The 24,528-nt window shown below is 32.0% G+C and overlaps 3 protein-coding genes across 4 annotated transcripts in view; all 3 read right to left on the bottom strand.

Annotated features, from left to right (window-relative positions):
- Window positions 1-6,119: 6,119 nt before the first annotated feature.
- LOC119675976 lies at window positions 6,120-8,419 on the bottom strand. Of its 2 annotated transcripts, none has more exons than XM_038087199.1 (4): window positions 8,324-8,419; window positions 7,940-8,229; window positions 6,857-7,023; window positions 6,120-6,757 (listed from the first exon to the last, which is right to left on the bottom strand). In XM_038087199.1, the coding sequence occupies exons 2-4, from the start codon at window positions 8,209-8,211 to the stop codon at window positions 6,252-6,254; spliced, it is 945 nt and encodes a 314-aa protein (XP_037943127.1). In that variant the 5' UTR covers window positions 8,212-8,229; window positions 8,324-8,419; the 3' UTR covers window positions 6,120-6,251. The 2 variants fall into 2 exon arrangements, with proteins under 2 accessions (XP_037943127.1, XP_037943129.1); XM_038087201.1 differs by having other exon boundaries at window positions 8,314-8,375.
- A 4,472-nt stretch (window positions 8,420-12,891) lies between these two features.
- On the bottom strand, window positions 12,892-13,909 carry LOC119675982. Its single transcript, XM_038087206.1, has 3 exons — window positions 13,381-13,909; window positions 13,080-13,249; window positions 12,892-12,983 (listed from the first exon to the last, which is right to left on the bottom strand). The coding sequence occupies exons 1-3, from the start codon at window positions 13,818-13,820 to the stop codon at window positions 12,913-12,915; spliced, it is 681 nt and encodes a 226-aa protein (XP_037943134.1). The 5' UTR covers window positions 13,821-13,909; the 3' UTR covers window positions 12,892-12,912.
- A 4,883-nt stretch (window positions 13,910-18,792) lies between these two features.
- Window positions 18,793-24,528, bottom strand: part of LOC119671948 — a 60,911-nt gene continuing 55,175 nt past the window's right edge. Inside the window, exons 12-14 of the mRNA XM_038082851.1 lie at window positions 22,238-22,335; window positions 21,815-22,066; window positions 18,793-21,686 (exon numbers count right to left, since the gene is read on the bottom strand). Coding sequence (XP_037938779.1) covers window positions 21,014-21,686; window positions 21,815-22,066; window positions 22,238-22,335 — 1,023 coding nt within the window. The 3' untranslated portion in view covers window positions 18,793-21,013. The remainder of the gene's footprint in view (window positions 21,687-21,814; window positions 22,067-22,237; window positions 22,336-24,528) is intronic.

A 24,528-nucleotide genomic window follows, 5' to 3' on the forward strand; every position in this document is an offset into this window, starting at 1 on the left:
AAACAATTTAACTAAAAATTATTGAAGAAATTATGCGAATGAAGTACGTGATGACTTGATTTCTTCATTTTCGTACAAATTCGGTCTTTTTATGTGTCTCACATTATTCAATTTAGTCTTTTTTTTCATTTCGTTCTCGATAATTTATTCTGTTTATGCTTAAACCCATTTAAACACATTTTTGCCTTTTTAACTGAATTCTGTGATCACGTATCTTGAAATGAGTTCGCTCAAATTGTTTGTAGAATTAAGATTTTCATTATCTCAAACAAATCAGAGTAGAGCAATACTGCGTTTCTACTGAAAAAATTAAAAAAAAAATTAAAAAAAATGTTAAAAAAGAATCCTTAAACAAATTTAAGTATCTTTGGCTTAAATTGAGACTTTCATTTACTTAGCACGGTTCCTTTCCCAAATAAGTAAATTCATTTCAATTACAAAACAAGTAGACAACATCATTTTATTAATGAGTGGGTGAGGGGGAAATATCTATTAATTTCGTGCGTTTGAGACTGTTTTAAATATTATTATTATTATTAAATATTAATGAAGTGATTTGAAGAAACTGAAACATTAATAAACTTGACAGTGACTGACAATGACTTCGGATTCGCACAATCTAAATATCAAACCGTTCAGATGCCTGCCAGTTAAGCTTTAACGAGATAATTTTTTATAAAATTCAAACATTTATTCTATCTTTTCATCTTCTGGCTTTTAAGTGCCTAATAAATGTCAGTATCAATTGGTTTTATCTACAATAAAGAATCGATAATTTTTATCATAAAAAATTATTATTGATGTTTTATTCACTTAATAAAAAATAAAAAAGCACCATTACACGATACAATATGTTTTGTTTTTTGTTTTAAAATACCTGGCTTCTGATGAAGCAACACTAAAATCAAATTAACATTGAAGTTTTTTATTAATAATAATGAATTATAATGTTTTGGTATTTTTTTAATGTTCTTTTAATGATTTATTCAAATACACTTTATTTAAAGAAGATAAACAATAAAGAAATTTTACCGATTTTATATAAAGTAACAACGAAGTTGTAAGCAATAGAAAATTTCTAATAAAGCATCTTTCTCCATGAAAGAAAAATAACATGTAATCTTGACTTTAACAGTGAGAAACCAGATTATTGACTTTGGCTATTAGTAACGCCTAAAACTATCACTGAAAACAACTCTCATATTTTCAAATTTTTTACAGAAATAGTATCAACATTTATTACATGTTGCCCCTAATTCTATTATGAAAATGATCGTTTGGATGAAGCAACCAATTCACAATCCGAGAGGTTTGTATTTCTAGCGGCAATGAAAATATAGAGTAAGAACAACAATTTTATCAGTCTAATCTGAATGATCATGTATAATATTGTGTACACACAGATTAGATCAGATTAGCCTGATGTAATTGTTCTCCTTGCTTTATATTTTCATTGCCTCTAGAAATACAAATCGCTCGGATTGTAAATTGGTTGTTTCATACAAGCTCTTCATACAACTACACAACACAGCAACTTGCAATATTTAGTTCCATTTAAAAATGGCTCGACACTAGATCGATGATGCTTACACTCAATAGGCCATTCACGCAATACGTACTTTAACAAGGAGTAGAAGTTTGGGTAGCACCATAAATAGATGAAACAGCGCTGTGAGTAAAAGTGAGAAAAAAGTTAATTACAAGATCTTAGTACTTGAAAACACGAACTATACTGACTAGATACCTAACTACACTGGATTTTTCTTTTAAACTTTTCTTAAACATTTTTGTTTATTCTTTGTGTTGACCAAAGAAGCCACAGAGGAAGCCTTGGGGAAATTTTTTAAGTAAATAATATTCTTAAAAATTCAAATTCAATAATTATTTTAATAGCTAATAACATCATTATCTTTATGTAAAAAAATATGGTTTAAATACATACCTATTATTTAGTTTCCATTACCGAATTATTTACAACCGCACTTAATCGCAATTAACTGAAATTTATTTCGCTTCCAATTTCTATTGCCGAACCCTATGCGATTCTCCATTAACGCACATTTCGAGTTCGGAATTGGATTTAATGAAATATTTTCAATGTATCTTTATAATTAAATAATAAATTGTCACCATAAATTTTAATAATATGCATATTTTATTATTTAAATATTGTACTGTTAATGCATTGTTTCTGTATCGAACGCAACAAAAAAGGAAAACATCGAATAAGATAAAAATATATGAAATACGGCGTTTAAAATTGAATGTCGCCTTAAATGGTGGAAAACGCTCAAATTTGCGTATCACAGGCATTGAGAGCAACATGAATCAGATACTAAACATTACATAATGTACGAGTTTTGATAAGCAATAAATAATTTATTGGCTGGACGCGGCACGTAATGATTTATAAACAAAAATGCACTGCTCCGACTTGCAATTGTCACCATAATCACCAAGTAACAACCCGTTTTATATTCAATTAGGGACGGCGAAGATGTTTGCGCATCATCAAATGGTCGTAACCCAAGTTAACGACACTACATGCAGCCTTATCAATATCATCAAAATCTGATCTGAAATAAGGAGGAACATGTTCAATAAATTAAAGCAAATTTTGGGCAAATTGGCCAAAAGAAGAGAGGCGAACGTGTTAAAGCTTAATTTTATGATTTTGTACACTTGTACAGATATACACGCTCATAATCAATCAGCAAAGGACAGCAGAACAGTTGGACGGACGAACTGGTTGGACTGCAGACAGACACATCTACGGAAAGCCAAAAATATCTGTAGGTGTCGGTTTAATGTTAGGCGTAAATAAAGTTTCTTACCCACTACAATCAGCGTCTAAACCAGTAGGGCTACAAATGCAAATTTTTGTATTTTGCCTCTATTAAAGGTAGTAAAATAAAGGTTATGTTTCATATTTACACAAGTATGCTTTTCAATTGAAAATTTAGTCCGAAAACAATTGCTGCGAACAAAAATAAACAAAGCCAAAATTGTCGAAGTCATGAAGTGTTTTGAATGAGAAATATAAATTTGAAGCCATTTAAGCAATTGCAGCTGAGATTCAATATTTCCACATTAATGCCAAAATGACCATTCGACCAAATGCTCCAGCATTACCTTATTTGTTGCAAACAAACATATAAACTTATTGCAAACTTACAACAAATGCCGTATGGTAATCCATTGAAGTTCAGACGAACACATGCTCCTCCATAAAGTTTAGAAGTTTACGTTTCTTCATTGGCTTACATAGCCAATTTCAAACCGCAAAAGTGCTCCCAACCTGCACAAATACTAGATTACACAAATTCGTGAACGGATACAAAATAGTAAATAATTCAGATTTTGTACAAATGTCACGTGATTAATCTTCTCCTATACTTACCCGATTAAGTTTCATAAAATGGTTTCATGTTTCCAATGACAGTACAAATAAGGACAATAAATAAGGAATGGCAGCAGACAAAACTGAACATATTCTGCCACCTTCCATCCATCCCATCCATCCTATCCAACTGACAATTTCACATACTAAAGCCTTGGCGTGCTGGTACTTGGCTGCCATTAAACATTTACTAAATCAGATAAATTCACAAACATTATACAAGCCACAAATTGGAGGTAAAACGCAAATCACTTCATAAGCAGCTCCGCACCATAACAGCCTTAATGTCTCCTGCTTCTGCTTGGAAGGAGTTGCTGGAAATGTAGATATTAGTTGGTATTGGTAAAAACATTTTGTTAATTACCAAAACAATTTTCTATTACTGAAAACACTCACAAATAGGACGAATTTATATTCTTCTACGTTCTAAATTTCAATGAAGGACTCATTTGTAGTTTAGGAAAATTTTGAAATATTTTTGTATGAACTTTTAAAGAAGAAAAAATATATTGTACGTTAATAAGATATCATATTGATACATTTTAAAGCCCAACAAAATTTGGGCTTATGACGATGCCATATAAATGTGCATTAAACTACTATATTTATTGTATAAGAAATATATTTTGTCAGATATTTAAAAATCTTTAGTAATATTATCTAATATTTTTATGGTCACGAATTCAATATTCAACAAGGTCTTTTTTTAGTTTCAATAAGATTTATTTTGTCAGTCCTCGCCATGCTAAGTCCCTACTAATGGTAGGATCTAACGTGAACACCATTTCTGCACGAAATGTGCTTTAATTACTGATTCTAAATTTAAAATTAATAAATATTTTCAAAGAGTTTAATGAGCTAATAGACCTTAGTAGATCAATAACACATCATTATGACAACTTAAACGCCTTCTATATAACATCATTGTTTCTATGCTTGGGTTTATTTTAATTTAAAATTTATATATTTATGCGCTCTGAGCTTCATATTTGGCAGGACCCGAGTTCGATTCCTGGTACTTGCAGTCTCAAAAATAATTATTTACGAATAATTAAAAATTAAGAATTTTTCCAAGACCACTGATGAAGGGTATTTGGCAATACTCGAAACAGCTGTATGGTCAGCCAAAAATTCAATTAATTAAAATTATTTAAAAAATAAATATTTGTTGTTGTTTCACTTCTGTTCGAAAAACCTCTTTATATATTTATGTAATCTTATCTTCAATACTATTAATAATAATTTCTAATTAGATTACTAGATTTTATTGAATTCAATCACTTAACAAGTGTCACTTTTCTATTTGTGTACGTCATATGGGAACGTACATAGAGGTTTGTTTAAGATGGGGTTTCGAGATCTAATTCAACGTTCATGTAAAATAAGTTGATTGAAAGAAATTAAATTATAATATTTGGTGTAAAATGGTTTGAAATATTTTTAAAGGTTTGAACCCCAAAATTTAAAGTCCCCGTGTTTATATTTATTATCTCTGCGAAAAAATAAGCATAGTTGTTCGACAGTTCCATATCAGTTGTTTCAGTAATTTTCATTTTCAGATGTTCTTAATTATTTGCATACTGACAATATTATACTAATTTGTATTTTTGGTGTGTATTTTGCAACTTATTGGTTAACATAATTGTTCTAAAAACTACAACTCATATGGTTTGTAAATCAATAAATGGAAAATGATGGGAAGCACTTCCGCATCCACATCCTTTACAAGAAAGCACAGATTACTCACATCGACGAGTACCTTCATACGGTGCAAAGTGGTCTCTTACTTCTCGACATCCTAATCCATAGCAATCTATTAGTATAGCCTTGTAGTTGGCAAATCGTGCTGGTACCTAATGCATATACGGATTTTGTTACCCAAATAAAGCTGGTCTACCTTAGTCTTTCTGATGTTCACATTCTTTTAAAATTTAATTTTCTATAGTCCCCAAAGGAGGTAAACTTATATCTATATTAGTTATGATTATGTAATACAATTATTTTTCCTTAAATTGACACCTAAATAAAGATTTACTAACTTTATGTTTTATATTATATTTTCAAACTTAAGAAACTTTTGTCTTTTTAATTTCAGTTTACGATCGTTACATTTTTAAATTTCATCTTAATTAAATATTTACATTCAAAGTTTAAGCCAAGTACGAACCATATCTGCTGAGCCCATGCTCCATACCTGATGCAGCCACAAAATTCTAATTTCATTTTCAAAAAACAAAAATTAAATGAAATATATTTATTTTCATTTCAATACATTTTTCAGAGTTTTACGACTCGGCCCCTCTTTCACTTCCATTTAATTTACTCCCTGAGGATCGCAAATGAATTGAATGAAGCTTAAATAAAAAGCTAAGCAAACAGAGCAGTTTCCTTACAATGTGCAGAATCAAACAAACACTTTATCATCCATTTAAATGAATAATAAATGAATCCGGCACTCCACATGAAAAGAAGCCACCAGCGTTGCCTGTGGTACCTGCACAAAGATTGCCTCTTGTGCGGCCGTAAAGGCACAAGGCAGTGCACTCGTGTTGTACAAAATGTTTTTAATTGCATGTCATTTGAAGTTTTTATTTACTTTTCATCAAGTTGTCCGTCTCCGTCTTCGCCTCCGCCTCCGCCGCCATCCCTATCCTCTTCTACCCTTATCAACTTCAGTTACAAGTAATAAAGTATAAATCGCAAAATAAAAACAAAAAAATTAATGTTGGAATTTGTCATTTAATAATTAAAAACTAAATTGGAGTGAGATAAGTACGCATGTCCAGAACTGCAGCTGGAACCTACAAGCTGCACTCTAAACACAGCTCATCACTCTTGCCGAGAGTAGAATTTAATCCGCTTTAACCATTGCGTTTGATGTGACACTTTCAAAACTATCATTTCCTACAGCAACAGCTTCATATCCTGTCATTCCTAACCCTGCGACAGCATTTGCGCCCAATCCCAATCCCATTCCAATTCCGTATTGCATGCTTGGATTAAGATTGGGATTTCGGTTTCCAGCTGTTGTGGTTGTTGGAACTGCACTGTCAAATGCATTTTGCGTAGTTGGCAATTGTGCGGTATTGTCGTTATGATGACTTGAATGTGGTTGTGGCTGTACTGTTCCTACTGCTATTCCTGCTTCAGCATGGTTGGCCACCATAGTTGTCATAAGAGTATCATCAACTTCACTTTTACTTTGTAATTTTTCTAAAGTTTTTGTTGTGCCTTTGGGTTTGCTGCCTTTTTGTGATTGTGCACTCGTTGTTGTTGTCGAATACTGCACAACTGGAGGTGCGTATTCTGGCACTTCCAGATTTCGTGGCAGCACAGGTTGTTGAAGTGTGTTAGTTGCTTAATTAATAATAATTAAAATCTTATTTATTATCCTTATTGCTCAATTCATCTTTTATATTTAACAATTATATAATTTTCTTAGTATTTCATACTTACAGGATACTTCATGGAAACCGTTCTGATCTGCTGTATAAAATACTGTCAAAAATTTTCCATTTGGCATTGGATAGGAATAATATCCTTTTCTTGCTAAAACCATCTTTTTACCAACTGGTATCCAGTATGCCCGTTCATAACGAGTGTCTCCATTACTCAAGACATATCTGAAAAAGTGAAAAAGTGGAAATTCATTTTGACTTACTTAAATGGGCAAAGTGAACCGACTTGGTTTGTGCAAACGAATGAATGAAAGAATAGTTCAATAGTTTGGTTATCAATGTGAGTATTAAATAATATTTCATTAATCAGTATAATAACTAATGAATTTCCGTAATTAAGTATAAGTGACTTCTTTGTCATTGTAATTTGTGTTACATAAACGAATTGATAATAAAATTAACTTAAAATTTTTTTTAGCTTTAATATTCTTTTTTCAATAATGAAAGAAGTGATATATGCATTCCAATTAAAATTACACAGTATTATATTTACCAATTTTAGATTGTATATCATCAAATAAGATATTTAAAATTTATAAGTGCACGACTTACTGTTAAGATAGGGTATTGCAGTTTTTAAACAAGTTTAATTATTACCAATTGCGGATAAGGAATTTCTGTCTATTTTAGAAGGGAACTGAATAAAACCATTAATTTATCAGTCAAAGTTCTCTTCGTGTTCGAGTAATATTTTGGACCCCATTCTAAAGCTTTATCCACCTGCACCATTCAAAATATATTAGTTATATTACAATTTCTTAATTTTAATGTTAGTCTAGCCCGCGTTCCATAAGATAGTTTGCCATTGGTACCCATCTAAGAACAATTAAGTAACTAAACCACTAACATTACACTACATTAATTCTATAATCACTTTAAGAGCAAAGTAAATAGCAATGAGTTTACTTTTGATTATATTTACTTTAGACCTTCGGATGGATGCAAATTTTCTTCCAAAATTAATTTGGTAGCATTTGAAGGATTTTTGAGTACTTAAAATTGAATTCTTTTCTTTCGGTTTCTTCTTCTTCTGTTTGGTTAATGTGGTATCATTACAGATGGAAATATGCAAATCACTCACCTGTACTCGTAATGACCGTCCAAAGAACGTTTATCAAATCTCTCAATGAGTCGTGGGCTAAGCACTTCAGCGGGATGATAGGTGCGGTCATCATCAGCATTATTCGATGCAGCTGCTGTCGTTGTCTTAATAGTGGTAGGTGTCGCTTTCGTTGTTGGTGTTGTTGTTGTCGTTGTCCTGCTTTTTCTGGTAGTTGTTGTCCAACGTGCTTCCGCCACATTAAGCACGCTAAAGACACAAATAATGGTCGCCAAAATTAAAGCACGTCTCATTTTATGGCCGCTTAGGAGCTTTAAAGAAAATTTAAAATTTTAATTTGTTTAATGCTCGAAATCGCCCGAGTTTATCACTGGGCATTGTTGTTGTCTTTTTACTGTCGCTCACTTAGTATGCAATCTTCAAGTTTATGCTTCGACTGAAATTTAATAATTGATTCTTAAAAAGCCAAATTTTTGGTTTTTATACCCCCGAAAATTGGTTTAGCACAGAATCCTTCTCATTCTGAGTTTTGTTATTATTTATGGCCATTTACGAGTGGATATGTATGTGTATGTGTATGAGTGTGTGCATTTCTTTTAAGCGCTGGCTATCAGCAACAGCAACAGCAACAGCAGTTCAGCAGCAGAGTTGTTGTTGGTATTGAAAAAGATGACAGCAAAAGCTTGTTGTTGTTGGTTTTTATTTGTGCTTTTGTTTTTGCATTTCTTGTGGTTTTGTGTGAAATGTTAACAAGAAGTACAAATTATGGCAGCGCCCACACCCTTCGGCGTAACCCTGCAGCTCATGCCAGCGAAGCTGGTACATATTGTTTATTCATTTCTTTCATTCGCTTTAATTTTATAACTGCGCTGGTTCAGTTTGACGCTTGTTCTTTGTAATAATGGTTATTCCCGCTCAAAGTGTGCCAAGTGTAGGGAAAGGCAGAGACGATAACTGCAGCGCCGCACTGCAGCGGCAGCAGCAGTGGCAGCAGCAGCGCACTAAAACAGCGGCAGCAAGTGCAGAGTAGACATTCTTGTTTGGTCAATGACCAGTGCAAATATGCAGCTATGCGGCGCTGCGTTGCGTTTGTTTTTAGCTTTCGAAATGTTTGCGTCAGCGGTCAACGGGAACTAAACGCATTACCTGATGCAAATCGCGATAAGCTTCGTGCTTTATAATTATAAGCAATAAAAGCATCGGTTTATGACTAAGCTCTGGCATAAATTTATGTCCTAACGACTTTTTTCCACTTATGACAATCCAAATGCATGAATTCAACAATTTTAAATCATTTTCACTGGAAAGTCCTTATGCTTCTTCTTCCATCTCTGCTTCTACTCTTCACCGCCTACATTTCAATTTTATTTGTTATTAAATTTGTTATTTTTGTTTATTTTCGAAGCGCTCAATTCAGTGAATGGGACCAGCAGTGCTAAAAGAAGGGAGCAGAGAGCAGTATGAGAGTAGGAAGACGAAGAAAAATTGCGCTGTCAGCACATTTTTCACATTTGATTCTAGATACTTTACACAGTTTGTTGCTTTTCTGTCACTGTGTACTAATAATCGTTGTTGTTGTTGTTGTTGTTGTTGTTGTTGTTGTTGTTGCTGCTGTTCTGTTAAAATTGTGAGTTTATGTCCTAGAAGTTGTAATTGATGGTTTTTGTTCTTGTCAAAAATGTCAATGAGACGATATTTTTGAAAAACTTGTGTCATGGAAAAATATATTCGTAACAAACGAGGTTTAAATATCAAGAATGGATTGCAATCCAAGGAGTTTAATTTTGTGCTTTACTTTGCCGAGTGCTTCAGCCGCAGGTTTCGCAGCCACCATTGAAGGGGATTTTTGTGCATGAGTAGATCTGGCGGTGAATCTGCATGAGTTGGAAGAGCATGATTTCATCGTTTCGCAACAAAAAGTGCTATTTTAGAACTCAAATTTAAACTCCGTTACACTTACTTATCCTTTGAATTCCACTTTTCTGTGGTAATCACTTCGTCATTATGTCAACTTAGTTGCTATTGAAAAAATTCTGTTTACAAAAATATAGAAAATTTTGAAATGAGAATTCGTTATTCGGATTTATGTAAAATGTGGATTGTTAGAAAATATTTGTGAGCTTCATTCATGACCTTCATGGCCTACTTACACATAAAATTCTATAAAATGGTGATAACAATATCATAACATTCATAGCGATGAAAAATTAACGATAACCACCTTGGTAAAAAATAGGACTAATTTGAATACTAGTGCAAAGACTAAACTTTATATAAACAGTATTGGTGTACACTGGTTACCAGTTATGTAAAATCAATTTACAGAGCAATGTACATTTATATAGCGCTATTATTGAAGGGTACCACCTGCTCCATAACTAATCTTTCTATAGGACTAGTCCATGCAATAGTTTTCATGTCATTTGGTTTTGATGTTTTAGTAACTCTATGTAGTAGAATTGGAATTAGAATATGTAGAGACGTGAATCCACATTACCTCTTTGGAATGAGTCGTAAAGATCTCAGTCATTAGACTATGAAAGAATTTCGGTCTTGGTGGTAATGAATGAATCAAATGTTAATATATTTAATAAGGACAATATAACACAGTTTTTAGTTAACTTACACTTTTCAATTTCAATTATATCAATTCTTAAAAAATCGTTTAAATTCAAATAAGTGGAATTTATTTTAATTTAGATATAAAAGCGCCTACTTGCATGTAATAGGAATGGTAGAAAGTTATTCAGAAAAAAGGCACAACAAATGCATATTTATAGTTAATAGCGTAATTTTATAGAGTGGAAGCTATTATACATGAAGAGGGATTGAATCACAAACGGCTTATTTTAACATACAATAGTAATTCACTGAGCACTTTAAATTCGTATTTTGAATTATCTCTGAACACCTCAAAAACATTTTCAAAAATTAGATAATGGTTTGTACAACATTGGTAATCTGAAACTTGTTTAAAGTACAATTTAAAACTAAATGAAGATAGGAATTTCAAAGAAAAAAAGATTGAAAACGGTACAATGTTATTGAGAAGTAAAGATACGACCCACAAAGTTTGTGGCATTTCAGACAATGTATATATGGAGACTGAGCAGTAATGGAAAAACACTACCTGTTTTAGTTTTTTGAGATAAATTTAAGTATAAGTAAACTATAAGTTAACCTGTTGAAATAAAGGTTTGCAGAAAGTTATATAGTATATTGATAAATCTGTTCAAATATGAAAAGTAAAATCGTTTGAAAGCTTGAATCTGCATGAGGGACTCAAATAAACTAATGGTCTATAAACAAATACTGAAGCCGGCTTGGAGTTATAACACACAATTCTGGGATTGTGCCAGCAAGAAACACATTTCAACTATCCTGAGCTTTCAAAATAATGCACCATACTACATTAGAAACAGTGATCTCCACCGTGACCTTGGCACGCCAACAGTAGACGACGTGGCTAAAAGATGTACCATTGCTCACAGCGTTTGAAAACACATGTCAAGCAGTTGCATTACCTAGACGGTTAAAAAGGAAACCAGTAGCAGACTTGATGGACAGCGAGTAGCAAAATAGCTTCGTTTTTACCTCAAATATTCAAATCAAATTGCTTATTAGTACCTCTTATTTGTTATTTGTACTTGGTGCAATATTAAAATGATTTTTGTCTATATTTTAAGAATCGTTAATAAAAAACAAATAGAAAAAATGTGGGACTCAAATCTTCACATTTTAGACCGAAGTGACATCCCCTTATGCCAAGGATATAATGATAAAGGCTAATACAGCATGAAGCAGAGATCCGTGTGCTTTTAGAAATAAACTAGTTTCCATTAAATCACTGATAAAAGTACATATAACACTTCGATTAATACCAATGCGCTACTTATGTTATATGGTATACCAATCGTATCGTATATTCGTTAATTTGTGAAAGCTGTTTTTTCCAATATCAGTATCTAATCTCATCAAACCGTACAAAAATCAATCCGAAATAATCCTCACTTTGAACTGAATGGTGTACACCTAAAGGTGTAGAGCAAAGAAATTTTATTGTAGGGTGATTACGTTGTTACTAAGACCGACTTATTCATTCTGAAATAAAAGTTCTCGTTTTGCTTGTATTTGAATTGAAATTATTTCACTTTCGGTTTATGTTTTAATTTTTATTCAAATTTTCATTTTTTTGCCTAAAGTTGAAATGCGAAGTGCTAAAAATACAAATCTCCAAATAAATGTGCATATTTATATCGGAGCAAATGTATAAATTTGTGTTAAATGCGAATTTGTTGTATTTCGTATTTCGTATTTCGCATTTCGCATTTCGAATTTCGTATCTCGATTTGTTTTTCATGAAGTTGTAAAATATTTTATGTGAGCTCAGATACGAGCTGCTATTGTTTTTAATTTTTATTGTTGTTATTTCGCCGCTTCCCACGCCCAGCAGACGCACATGTGCCACAGAACATGAGCGGCAGCGCTTTTGGCAGTTTCTGCTCGCAGTGGAACGGGTATCTCAAATTATTTAAAATGCTATACGAAATCTAGATACTTTGGATTCTCTGTCTGCGTGGCGTGCCCGTATCTCTTTAGACTGAGGCCATTTTCTGTGCTTCAACTGTACTGTAAAAGTTATCAAACCATTGCCTTAGCTTAATTGCTAAAATGCGGACGCAGATATTGCACTGTTCTCGTCTCATCTCGACTATTCCGGTATCGCTATTGTCTTAGGTGAAGCGTTGAAGCGGCACTAAAAGCCGCTTAGTCGCCGTGCCGGTACCAGTGCCAGTGAGTCATCAAGAGTCCGGATCGAAATTAATTTCTTTATTTAAATATGCAAAAGTTTTTTTTTATTTTATTTTTTTTTTCTGTAACTCGTAGTGAAAAGCTCTTATTTTAGTTTTTAGTAAAATTTTATTTTTTTTTTTGATATGAAATTCTCAAAATTTTTACAAATAAAATAGAAACCACAATGAATCGCCTCGGTGCTATTTGTCAAAGCAGTTCACGTTAGGTTTGGAATCGCGCTCCACAATGGGCGGTCGACTTAGGTATTGCACTGTGTGAATATGTACAGGATAAAAATCGGAATTAATAAAAATGTTTTAATGAGTTTAGGAAATAAAAACAGTTCAGAATGTTATTGTGTGTTCACCTGGCAAGGGTCTGTGGCCGTAAGTATCTGAGCGATAACAGCGCAGTTCGTACAACTTGTGCTTTCCATATATGCGTGGCTCTGTGTGAAAACCCTCAATTACAAGTCCTTTGTACTCCTCCGAATAGAAACTTCGCTCGTAACGTGTTACGCCAGATGGCAACATGTACCTTGCCGTCAATTAGAATAAAGAAAATATATATAAAAACAAAAATAGAATTGCGAAACAAAAAGAGGTTGGGAATCGACGGATTGCAGTAAAGACAAACAATACAGCATTTAGCAACAATAGTCAACTTACCCAAACACGTAGGTGCCATCTGCAAATTGCTCATAGAAACTATGTTTCCAAGGATTGTACTCGAACTGCTCGTCCTCATCACTGCCATTCTGTTCATTTCCGTTGTGGTTTTCATCTTCATCATCGTCGTATTTGGCGCTCTTCAAGTTGTTATTTTTAGTGTTTTTAGTATTTTTAGTTTGCTTTGGATTTTTTATTTGCTGTGCTGGTGCTTCGTGTTCAATTGTGTTTGCATTTATTAGCTCTTGGCTTAGTAATCCCTTCAGCTCCAGTTCCTGTTGGCTTTGTTCAAGAGCATCATTATCGTTGAGATTATACCTTTCGTCTGAATAATTTTCCATGCTGTCGTTATCGTCGGAATAGCTCTGTTGCGACCGTGCAATTTCAATGATTACCAACGACAATATAGCAATTATGCACCCTACTTTGCATTTCCACATTCTCAATTCAGGGCGAGATTTTCTGTGCAATAACAATTTTTGAAATTCTTAGAATTATTCCTAATTGTATTCGCACAACTCTTGCTTTCCAACTGCAATGCTGGGTTGACACTTAACTCTTTTATACTGTCGGTACCACAAATCGCATTTTTGGCTTTTAGCCTTCGGATTGAAATTGATATCTGCGATTGGATTTGTTGACAGTTTTAACGATCGAATTTAAATTTATCACGTTCGTAATTAAATTTGACCGAAATTCTACGTTTTCAGTAATTGCACATCAATGCCGGCAGAGTAGAGCTTATCAGAGGTGCTATTGAAGTTCAGTTTTTATCATAAAATGAAAATATGAGGTATATGAGCAATGCATAACAACCAACAAGATTTGAATATTATTACTTTACACATGAAAGCACCTGATTTACTAGACTATTAGATTAAAAAACAAAATTAAAATAAAGTTACAGAAAGGACTACAAAATAGTTTTGGATTATATATTACAATATTTGTGCAAATATTCACAGAAACAGAATCACACAATCTGTTGAATTTCGTTTCAATTTCAAGCCTTTTGCCTGTGGAAAACAATTTCAAATTAAGTCTTTTGTGTTTTTTTTTTCTAAATATAAATCTTTTATTTTTGTTATGTTTTAAAATAATATTGCTTCACATTTTTGTTAAGTACATAGCTCTTCTGCGTCAGTTTCAATATCTATTGATCTTACATTTCCAGCTCATTTATTACACTTTTCTTGCGTTTCATTAGTTATTTTTGCTTTCACCCAAATACGTTAAATTTCCAAATGTTCATTACGTTGTTAATTAATTTAACAGTTTCCTTGATATCTCTTATCATTACAAAGTTTTTAAATTTAAAATCAAATAAATTAAATAAATTGGAATATTGATATTTCTGAGTATTTCTGCACATACAAAATAAGTAAAAATTTCGACTTATTTTTCTTTAAAAATTAATTGACGGATTGAAATCAGAAGGTTGAATTTTATAAAAGAAAAGAATACTCTCAGAAAATAAACTTTTACACATTTATAGCAAATGGTCATTTCTATTTCTAATTTTGACAAATTATTTTTAACATAGCAATATTAATTATTATTTTTATTAAACTTTCTTCAAGAATTAAAAGTTTGTTTCAGTTAACTCTTGTAGTGTGAGAGTTTTTATATGAATTTGTGAGCAGAATTAAATATCATATCAGTATCAGACAATGTACTTATCAATCCTTCATTTTGCATTGATTAGTTCAGCAAATTTCAGTGGCGTTGAGTACTTAATATGTTACATATATAGAGCATATACTATATGTAGAGCATATTCTTGCTGGTTTACCAATCATGCCCCATACTAAATTTCTGCATAAACTCCAACTCAGCACTCATTTGTCTCTTCATGCACTTTCATAATTCAATATGAAGGAGGTATACTCGTAGGTAGACGTATGTAGTCTAATGAAATTTACAAAAATTAAAATTGTGACTATTCGAGCGTATTTCGATAAACAAACCAAGTGTTGCAATTGATGCAATTTTGTATTGAATATATAATAATATAAATAAATAACATGCATAATATTTTGTATTTACCTATAATTTTGCAATTAAAATGCGATGCATCAAAATATTTATTAAAATTAAAATTTGAATATTCATTTAATGCGCTAAATAGTGAATTTTTCGTATGTTGGCAATGTTTTCAATTAATACTTAAATACTTAATAAGCAATCAATCAAACGTTAATTACTGTTGGGCTTTGGTTTAAATGCAATTTCATTTTTGCTTAACATACTTTTAGGCTTTTTTCTATTGAAATGTAACGCAAATGCAGACAAAAAGCATACGAGTTGCCACACTCAACTGCTAAATTTATTCACCTAAATCCAATTTTATTCAAATTAAATACAAATTTATTTTAACTGCACTAGCCCGAACACTCATTTGATTTTGATTTGCTTTAATAAAATAACAAAGAAAAAATAAAATAAAAAATCAAACTCAATTTAAACATCAAATTGGCTTGTTTGATTTTAATACATTTAAAATGCTACTCCTTCGCTGTATTGCGCCGACGAGTAAATCAGTGAACCAGAGAATGTGTAGGTTGTTACATATGTGTTTGTGTGCTAAATGCGGTTGAAATTGTGTACAGAGTTTATTGTTTGTTTTGGCATTAGTGTTGTGTTCCGTATTGTTGCAATTTGGTCGGTTTTTTTCTATTTTTATGCATTGATTGTTGCATTCTGTTCTATTGTATGTTGTTGTTGTTTTTCGTTTCACTGAAATTTACAACAACTGATTGACCACAATCAATTACGATTTTATCTCTGATTTACGATCAAGCATTCACGATTTACAAGTTACGATGTGTTTGCTCTGTTCAGTAGATGTGAAATTATTGAATGCAGGCAGCGTTAAGCGTAGGTCCTGCCCATTTAATCGTCAACGCAGCTTATAATTGTATTGATAAATTTACGTTTTATTGAAATTTAAATTTTAACAACAAATATTAGATAATTTTTTTATACTTTAATAACATTTTGTAATATACACTGTGAATTGCAACAGCAGCAAACTACTGGGCCGAGAGTTTCTGACCCCGTCTAATATTAAAACTCCTTAACATGTTACATTTTGGCCTTCATTCTAAGAGTTGGGTGCATTTGTATAGTTAGTAACTGTCAGCAGACCAAAAATCTGCGTTACCTTTAAATATTTTTGTTGAGCTGAAAGGTTTTTATTTATTGTTTACATTTTTTGTAGCATATTTTCAGGCCACAAAGCCTTCTAGTTACATAGTCTTTTTTCAGTTGAAGGTCATAATCTGTAACTGCTTTATTTTAATTACTTTTTAATAAATTCTTCATTACAAAGTTGCTGTACTTATTCCGCTTTTCAATAAGAAATTATACAAATTTATATTTAGTAGTGCATACGTAGATTCTTATATACATAATGAATTGCTGAATGGCTCATAAGTTGAATATCTATTCAGCATGTGCGTAAAGAGGCCTTCACTGGTTTGTTAACAGTCAGACCTTTAATTTTATAAGGGTCAATTAACGAGTATTATATGGAATGTATCGAAGATTTATTTTGTTGCAATTGTTGCAATTATTTGTGGCGGCGGTTTAAGGCTTCACTGCAATTGATTGCAGCCTATCTGATGTTAAATGTGAAACCTGAAAAACTTTTTTAGTGGCAGAAGTCAAGCGCAAACAAATTAATTCATGGCAGGTGGGCAGGAACAGAACCTTTCACTTCCATTTGTTAAAGTGAAAATAAATAATTAAAAGACTATTTCAATTTTGATATATATTTTTTTCAATTTTATTTGAAACAATTTATACACATAAATAAATTAACAAATCAAATCGATACATCGTTTTGAACTGAATTTAAACTTAACAAAGGTAGACTTGACATGCTTAATTTTGCTAAAAGTTTAACGTTTCCAAAAATACTAAACTGAAATGGAAACTAAAGTTCTTAGTTCTCAACAAAAACTCAACAAACTTTTTGCTTAAAGACTTTTACTTACAAATTAAATACAAAATTTGGAATTAAAATGTACACAAAACTTACTTTTTCTCCCAATGGAAGTCAAATATTGAATATTTAAATTATTTTTAAATAATTTTCCTGTTTTATTATGAAAGTTTATATCGCCAGCATAGTTTGTAAGGTTTTCTGTTGTCTACAATACAGTTCCGAAAATACGTACGTACAACTTTCCTACTCGATACGTGCATAATCATATATTTTATATTTATATCTAGAAATATATTTATATATACTCATATATCATTTATATTTATATATATATTTACGTGTATATGTCTTGTTTTCGGATCAATTTAATTGATTCGTCTGCAGAGTGCGCAAATGGGAAACTATTTGGTTTTTGTTTTCATTTTTGTTGAATTTATCTCAACTTTCGTGTTGCTTAATGCATTAGATTAACTTACAATTAAGTGTAAAATTACTCTAACTATTTACAAATTATTTTTCTGTCAGCTGCATATAGCATTGGATACTTAGTTATATCTGATGTACATGACTAAATATCCTTTAATCTGCAATTCATAGTTTGGATCATACAACCCTGAACGATTTACATTTAAATTTTTATTACAGTGATCAACTTACTTTCTGAATATTCCACTTTGGACATTATGAACAAACGTTCAAAATTGTATATTGGCCAAAGGTTCACAATTCCATTTTAGACATTATGGACAAAAGTTCACAACGATAATTTGGACAAAAGTTCATAATTCCATTTTGGACAAAAGTTCGCAATTCCATTTTGGATATTTTGGACAAAAGTTCACAATTCCATTTTGGATATCTTTAACAAAGATTCATAATTCCATTTTATTTATCATTCAAATTTCATATTTGCGTACAGAAAGTATGTTAGTTCTCATTAGTTGCTTGACGAATATAGTTTCATTATAGTTTGTTGTTTTTTCACAATTTTATTTATTTCATTTATTATAAAACCATTAAGTAGAAATTTAGTTTTTTTTTTGTTATTTGCTTATAAAATATTATTTAGTTAGGAATCGAATTACGGTTTAAGTTTATAATATTTTGTATTTTACATATACATATACATATACATGTTTGAGGATATATATACACATATAGTTATTTATATAACAATGATTCACATTAGTTTAATTTTACTAAATTTTAGAACAAAATTTAAACTAACTAACAAACTTATTTACTTGTAAAATTTCTTAAGAAACTTAAAATATGTAATATCATTATTTAAATCAATACAATTTTAAATGTTAGTCTAAAAACTTTAATTGTGTCCTATAAAAAGCGATTTGTATATTGTATTTTTTTTTAAATCATAACCATATAAATAAATTTAATATAATTAACATTTTTCATTCATTTAAAACATACCTTTAAACTATTTACCTGAATTTCACAAAAATAGGTGACATGTAAAAATAACTAAAGACTGTTCAAAAGAGATGTTTACAATTAATTTTTATATATTTAATTTACATATACACAGTCGTATATCATATGACAACTTATCAATGCTCATATTTTATATAAAATATTGGGCCTATAGAAAAATTTAACAACCTCCAAAACCAACGATACAGACCATGCTTATGTTACAAAAGCCAAATATATTTTACAAATATTTTATTTTCTTGCGATATTACCTATTCAGTGGATAGAGCTGAACTGCACTAAACAATTCCATTGCCCTCACCAATTTCGAATATTTACTCACCCGTCGCGAATTTAATTTTATTTTACTGACTCAATAAATTTTACAGCGATTTTGAGTTATACATTTCGCTTCTGCACGAAACCTTCAAGTTCCTTTCATTTCCGGAAAAATGCCTCTAATAATTCAATTCGCCTCTGACGCTTCACTCGCACTTCTGTTTACATTCAAGCGCTGTTAGCAGAAAAAGTCACGTAAGCAGACTTACTGTAATGTTACTAGCTTTAAATTGTATGTGACTATATATTGTATGTATGAATACTTGTTAACGCATGTACATGTACATGTACATCTACACACCATAACGATGACAGCATTTAATAATTGTTCAATTCCTCGCTATTGTTATTGCCTTCACTGTTACTATTGTTGTTGTTGTTATTATTATTGCTGTTTTTGTTGTTGTTATTCTTGCTCGACTAATGAATACGTGATTTTTGAATATTTTCACATGACAGCAGCAAAAAATACAGCAACAACAGCTACTTACACATCTCATATTTCGCTTTAATATGTGTCCATACATATCGAATACACACTCACACTCACACACACGCACAAATTCAAATAGAGCTGCAGTAATAAGTCATCATTTCGCGTGTACTCGTACTCATTTTGCATTGAACACAATAATTATTTTCAATATCCGCACTCATACTCACATGTTGACATACACTCACACACACGCACATCGTACTGAATGGTGGAAAACAATATTCGTAGTTGTAATATCTGTCAGGGTTTCAATCAAATGCAATAATTTTGAAGAAATTTTAATTTGTTTTGCATGAATGAGTCATGTCATGTGAACGTATAATGTTGCTATCCTCGTACTCTGGTCTCGTCGGTTAGCGTATACGCGTAGAGCAATCGGCAGTTATTTGCACGATATCAATTACAAGTGAACGCTCCTAATTTGTGTTGAGAACATCACCTACTTTACATTAAAAATATGTTGAAGGCAGTTGCTAGCAACTAGCAACCAGCAACCAGCAACTACCAACTAGTAATTGTTATCTGAGCGTGAGATTGTCTGCCCATGTTAGACTGGCGTCAATGTGTGCAATAATGAAAAGTGTGTAGCGTCTACATATGTTGGTGATTGCTGGTTGTTGCCGTCAAGCCGTTGCTGCTGTTTTGTTGTCAGTGTCGTCGTCGATGTTGCTGGCGAGAATTGTATGTAAATTTTTATTTAACTCTTCACTTTTGGTAAGCACAGAAACGAAGAAAATAAACATTTGCAGTTCTTAATCCAGACAACAGCAAAAAATGTGACCATGTGGCCATGGGGCAGCGACAACGGCAGAATGGCAGAGCACATCAATGCCCAATAATGCAAAATGTTGTCTCATGGAAATTGAAATTGAAATGGTAATGTGAATTTGTGCAATGGTACCACTCAACAACAGCAACAGGAAGACAGAAGCTAAATTCGGCAACAGCAAGTGCTATCCAGTCAACAACGTCAGTACAAGTACCAATGACTTCAGTAGCCAGCAAAAAGGTTATGACCATTTTGGGTAAATGCTGCTCTTTGGTTGTGGCTTATGGCAGTTTAACTGCGATTTTTTGCGTCCATTAATTTTTCAATGGCTCTGAAATTGCAGGCATGATACGCGTTTATTATTGTGTAAATGACACTGTGACTTCGACTTCGACTTCAACTCTGACTACAACTCTGATTCTGATGCTGATTTTGACTCTGACTCTGGTCTCGACTGTGGTACAATGAGATCCTTTCAATTTTATTGGTTGTTGTTGGTTTGTTGTAGACAATAAAAATGATATATGACAGAGAAAGTCGAAGCCAATGTATGGTTAGTTGGAATAATTCGGCTTGTAGGAAAATTTTGGACTTAAGTACTTTTGGTGACGCTGTGGGTGCGGTTTTATAACCAGAATTTCCTTAATTGTCAATGGGACGTCATAATTATCACGTCCGGTGCTGAATTCCTAATGTCAATGAAGCCTTTCGATTCGTCGCTTTTCTGTTGTTGCTTGTTTTTCCCACTTACAATTGGAGCTGTAGCAGCTGTTACCTTGCCTGAACTTGTGATTGTCGTCTGCGGAGGCAGGGCAGTTACTGGAGTGGGAGTAATAACTGCTTTCGACAAATGTTGTTGAGGTTTCGGCGTATATACAAGTTGTTGCTGGTGTGCGCGTTGCTGTGTATGCGGTAGTGCGGTGTTTAGTTTTGGTTGCTGTTGCTGCTGTTGTTGTTGCAAATGTTGCTGATGCTGATGATGATGATGACAAATGTTTTCTTGTGGTCTACCAATTGTCGTAACTGCTATGGTGGTCTGATGCAATGGTTGAGTTGGTGCTTGCTGCTGATGCTGATGCAGATGATGTTGATGTAACTGGTGCTGATGTTGACGAAGTTCATCCACTTCCGATTTAGCATGAGGCACACGTATGCTCCGGCGCGCTATGGTGTTACTAGTAACAGCAGGTGGCGGTGGGGCTGGTGGCATATCATAACCAAACGTGGAAAATCGTGGCGTTGTAGTGGCGACTCCTCTACTGCCACCAATCGAAGATGAAATAGACTTTTGCCTTTCAAGTGATGGCGCGAAAAGCGATTCTCTGAAAAATTTAAATTTAACTTTGTAAAATTATGAAATCATAAGATATGTGAAAGTAAAAATGCTTTTAATTGTAATTGCTTTCGTAACTCATTTTAATTTTTTTTATTCAACAATTAGATTGCTCACCTCGTTTGGCAACCCATGTCGCAGGCGTTGCTACTCTTTTCAATGATGGCGGGAGCTTCTGCGGTTGTTGCGGACGAATCATCACCACAGAGACTCGTTTGCACAATCATGTCGTGGTGATGCCGCAGGATGCTGTGTTCCTTTTCCTTTAAGTCGCCTTTACTTGTTTGTACTGAAATCGGTACTAGCTCGCGGTAATAACCATTCGTGACATCATCCAAAATTTGTAATGAGGTTTGCGAATGCTTTTTACTGTTCATTTAGAAAAAACTCAAATCAGTGTTTTTATTTTTAGCTACAAAACCGTCTTAGCCCAGGTTTATATGTGAGCTTATCGGTATATAAAAGCAAGCAAGTAATCAGTATAAATTCATTTTATTTTATGTATTAAAACATTTTTGAGATTTTTTTTCCCTCACTTACCTTGGAGACATAACTAAGGATATGTTTTCTCGTGAACGTGCCTTCGAGTGGCGACCCATTTCATCCAACTTGCTCTCCTTTGATTGACGTATGTGTTCCTAAAAGAGCAATAATCAAATTCAGAAATATGAAAAAAGTCTGTCACTGCGAAACAAATTTTCACTTTTCCGCGGGAGCAACACGTCTTTTGGCGCAAGCTCGTCAATAGTCTAGAGTAGCGTTTCATAGTCGGAAAATAAAGAAATTATCGTAATGCATATAGAATACTAATTCAAAGTAAACACACTGAAAAAAATTGGAATCCTTTTCGCTGTAAATTTCGGCAATTTTAGGCAGCAAAGCTAGATGCTTTTATAGGCCTATTGCATGTTTCTTCATATGTTTGTCTGCACATTAGAATGGGTGCTCATACGCCGTGATTGCTATGACAATTCACTAGATATTTATTTAAAAATGGAAATTTGGAACAGTCAAAATAAAAACAATTACAACAATGAAGCAAAATGCAAATATAATCAAAGCACAATTTAAAAACAAAACTTAATAAATTCGTAAAGCATAGCAAAACAATTTTAAACAAAGTTCGAACTTTGGAAAATAAATGCAGGAGGAGGGGGAGCAAATTTTGGAAAAATATAATTATGGAAATTTAATTGGATTAAGTTAAATTTTAGAAAATAAACATCAAAGTAGCCAATGGGCGTTGCAATTCAGTTACACAAAAAGTTACACAACAATGAAAAGTTTGTACCTTTTCATTAAATTTTTATAAAATTAATTAAAATATTATCGCGGAATCGGTAATCTCCAACACATGCTAATTGGTCGAATGTGGAACTAGGATAATGAGAGGATAATAGATTTATTTTTGAACATGACACTACATATAATTATTTGACTAAACTAACCGCATTTGAAAATTTTGTTGAAGCCTTAGTTGAAATAATTTAAAAAGGGAATCTTTCCGAGTCGCTACATGAGATTTTTCTCAACTTTATTAATTTTTTTTGCTTACACATATATGGTCATATGTTTAAATAAAAAATGTATCTAATTATAACCATTTGGATATATTGTATAAAAAATTTTAACTCTATAATAACTGCTGAACTGGAGTTATTTTCCATCATACACTGTCGTTCAAGTTTAAGAAAGAAATTTTAATCAACATTACTAACTGTAATTCAGATAATATACTATAATCGGCAAATAAATGCTACAAATGTTAGAAGAATTCTTTAAGAAAACTCCTTTAATTTACCTTTAAAATATATATATAGTGAATTTTAATTGAAATTTTTTTTCATTCTCATTTTATTCAATGTATTTAAAGCAGTTTTTTAACACTTTTTTCAAATTTTCTTATGTAATTTTATTGTTTTCTTTTTTTTGGTGTTGTTAGCTGGCACTTTGACTTTTATTTATTTTAACTGCTATTGACATGTATTTAACATAAGTTGTAACTGAGGCGTTATATATTTCAGTTAATATATATTGTGATGTTCTGATTGTGCATCTCTTTGCTTATCTGTATTTCTTTTTCTTTTTTAAATCTTAATGGCATTATAAATAAAATCTAATATAGCTAAATTATTCTGTAAGACATTCTTAGAAGTTAAAATTGTTGGACAAAGTATTCTTTTTAATTCTGAACATGGATTTATATAAAAATTAAATTTTATAGCAGTGACATATTCTGTTATCCACATCGTGTTATGCACATTCTGTTATGCACATTTTGTTATACAGTACCTGACAAAATCTGTAGTCGCAGTGCATTTTTCACAAATTCTCATGGGCGGTGACTAACATTAAAGCAGATTATAAATTTATTTTTTTTTTTATTTTAATTAAATTAAAATTCCATAAATTAATGCACATCGAGTAAATAATTCATGTATATTATTTGTATTTAATCAAGTAAAATAAAATGCACAATACGAGTACACGATTAAAATGCATTTAACCCATCCTAACCTCGTCAAATGATATTTGCCAGGTATGTTGTAATTAAGTTTTTGTGTGATTAATTGCAAAAATACTCAAGTTTTTCTTTTTGAAATTTCTTCAAAAACTTTTTTTACGTTGTTAAATTAAGTCGCAATGATAAAGCATTTATGTTGCTAATTAGTTTTGCGTCAAATTATGAATTCATGTTATTCAGATATTCCTTTATATTAATTAGTTTTTACTCAGTTTATTCAGTTGCCTAAGGCGCAATCGATTTCCCACTCCTTCAACTTTGTTAAGATTCAAAAACAAATGATATTTCCGGACTTTATTCTGTGAAG

The sequence above is a fragment of the Teleopsis dalmanni genome, chromosome 1, assembly GCF_002237135.1.
Source record: "Teleopsis dalmanni isolate 2A chromosome 1, ASM223713v2, whole genome shotgun sequence".
NCBI classification, from domain to species: Eukaryota; Metazoa; Arthropoda; class Insecta; order Diptera; family Diopsidae; genus Teleopsis; species Teleopsis dalmanni.

Excerpts from the sequence above, each read along its gene's own strand:
- LOC119675982 (XM_038087206.1), bottom strand. The coding sequence starts at position 13,820 with ATGTGGAAATGCAAAGTAGGGTGCATAATTGCTATATTGTCGTTGGTA. Across the intron at positions 13,250-13,380 it reads GATGGCACCTACGTGTTTGG|GTACATGTTGCCATCTGGCG; the intron begins GTAAGTTGACTA and ends ATTGACGGCAAG. Across the intron at positions 12,984-13,079 it reads CGGCCACAGACCCTTGCCAG|TGCAATACCTAAGTCGACCG; the intron begins GTGAACACACAA and ends ATATTCACACAG.
- LOC119675976 (XM_038087199.1), bottom strand. The coding sequence starts at position 8,211 with ATGAGACGTGCTTTAATTTTGGCGACCATTATTTGTGTCTTTAGCGTG. Across the intron at positions 7,024-7,939 it reads GACGGTCATTACGAGTACAG|ATATGTCTTGAGTAATGGAG; the intron begins GTGAGTGATTTG and ends TCACTTTTTCAG. Across the intron at positions 6,758-6,856 it reads CGGTTTCCATGAAGTATCCT|CAACTAACACACTTCAACAA; the intron begins GTAAGTATGAAA and ends TTATTAATTAAG.